Source organism: Mus caroli, chromosome 12 (genome assembly GCF_900094665.2).
Source record: "Mus caroli chromosome 12, CAROLI_EIJ_v1.1, whole genome shotgun sequence".
NCBI lineage: Eukaryota > Metazoa > Chordata > Mammalia > Rodentia > Muridae > Mus > Mus caroli.
The window spans coordinates 50,413,672-50,415,106 of NC_034581.1; the positions used below are offsets into that span (position 1 = coordinate 50,413,672).

Sequence of the window (1,435 nt, forward strand, 5' to 3'; positions counted from 1 at the left end):
ATCCGCCTGCCTCTGCCTCCCGAGTGCTGGGATTAAAGGCGTGCGGTTTTCACTTATATTTTCTTTTCTTTTCTAGAGTTCACATAAGTACATCTTAAAACCTTCAAGATGGTTCTAGCAGATCTTGGAAGAAAAATAACATCAGCATTACGCTCATTGAGCAATGCCACCATTATCAATGAAGAGGTATGAAAATATAGTATGAGATACGTGTGCTGGTGTGTTGTTACTAGGATTAGAGAACTGGACTAAGTATGTCTCTTTAGACTTGTGGTTTAATTTCATGTAGGTTTATTACTATAAATACCCAGTAATAGTAAGGAGTGCTTTGCACTGAATAATCCACTACTGTGTCATTTCGCCTTTTTAAGTGTGTGTGTGTGTGTTTGTGTGTCTGTGTGAGGTTATATGCATAACAATGCTAGTGCCCATGGAAGCCAGAAGAGGTTGGGTCTTAGGAGCTGGGTTACAGGGTATTGTGAGCTGCCTAATTTCTAGGAATCAAAGTCAGGTCATCTGGAGGAGCAGCAGGTGCTCTTACCTGCTGACCCATCTCTCCTTCCATTACATCACTGTACTAGGTAGACCTTTTTGAAAAATCCCCCAAATCTACCTTTAGTTTAAAAAAAAAAAGGCAAAAACAAAACAATGTAGCTTTTGAATATTTGAGTCTGAAAATATAGTATGCTCTTCTGTCTCAGCATAGATCTAGAGCTTCACAGTCCTTCTTTCTCCTTTGTTAGACATGTGCTTATCTGGTTTGGTTTTTTCCTGTACATTTCTTTTAGCATTCTTTATATAAAAGATTCGCATTTTAGCCTAGTGTGGTGGTGTGTACTGTAGGAATAATTAATACTTGGTTATTAATACCTGTGTAAAACTAAATGCCATGCCATATTTTGACAGAATGACTGGAATTTAACAATATTTTCTCTCCAAGGGTAATTGAAAAAAATCTTTCCTCACCTCCAATAGAGTGGCATTGCTGTTTTGTTATTAAGCTGCTGTAGTACATGAAACCTGGTCAGCGTTTGTTTGTATGTTGCTGGAGTAAAACACTGAGCATATTTCAATTTTATTTATTTTCAGGTATTAAATGCTATGCTGAAAGAAGTATGTACAGCATTATTGGAAGCAGATGTTAATATTAAACTAGTGAAGCAACTAAGAGAAAATGTTAAGTAAGTCGAATTAATGTGTAAAAACAAACAGACTAAGTTTGGTTTACTGGGATTGAGGCAGTAACTAGGAAAGTTTGCTTTATTATAAGTAGTTCTATGCAGCACTGGAATGTGTTAAATTCACATATCAAGAAACTGCCAGCCGGGCTTGGTGGCCCACGCCTTTAATCCCAGCACTCGGGAGGCAGAGGCAGGCGGATTTCTGAGTTCGAGGCCAGCCTGGTCTACAAAGTGAGGTCCAGGACAGCCAGGGC

General features: G+C 38.7%; 1 protein-coding gene across 1 annotated transcript in view; it reads left to right on the plus strand.

The window, feature by feature from the left end:
- Window positions 1-1,435, plus strand: part of Srp54 (signal recognition particle 54) — a 35,300-nt gene that overhangs the window by 8,922 nt on the left and 24,943 nt on the right. Inside the window, exons 2-3 of the mRNA XM_021179703.2 lie at window positions 77-186; window positions 1,090-1,181. Of these exons, the coding sequence (XP_021035362.1) occupies window positions 109-186; window positions 1,090-1,181 (170 nt within the window). The 5' untranslated portion in view covers window positions 77-108. The remainder of the gene's footprint in view (window positions 1-76; window positions 187-1,089; window positions 1,182-1,435) is intronic.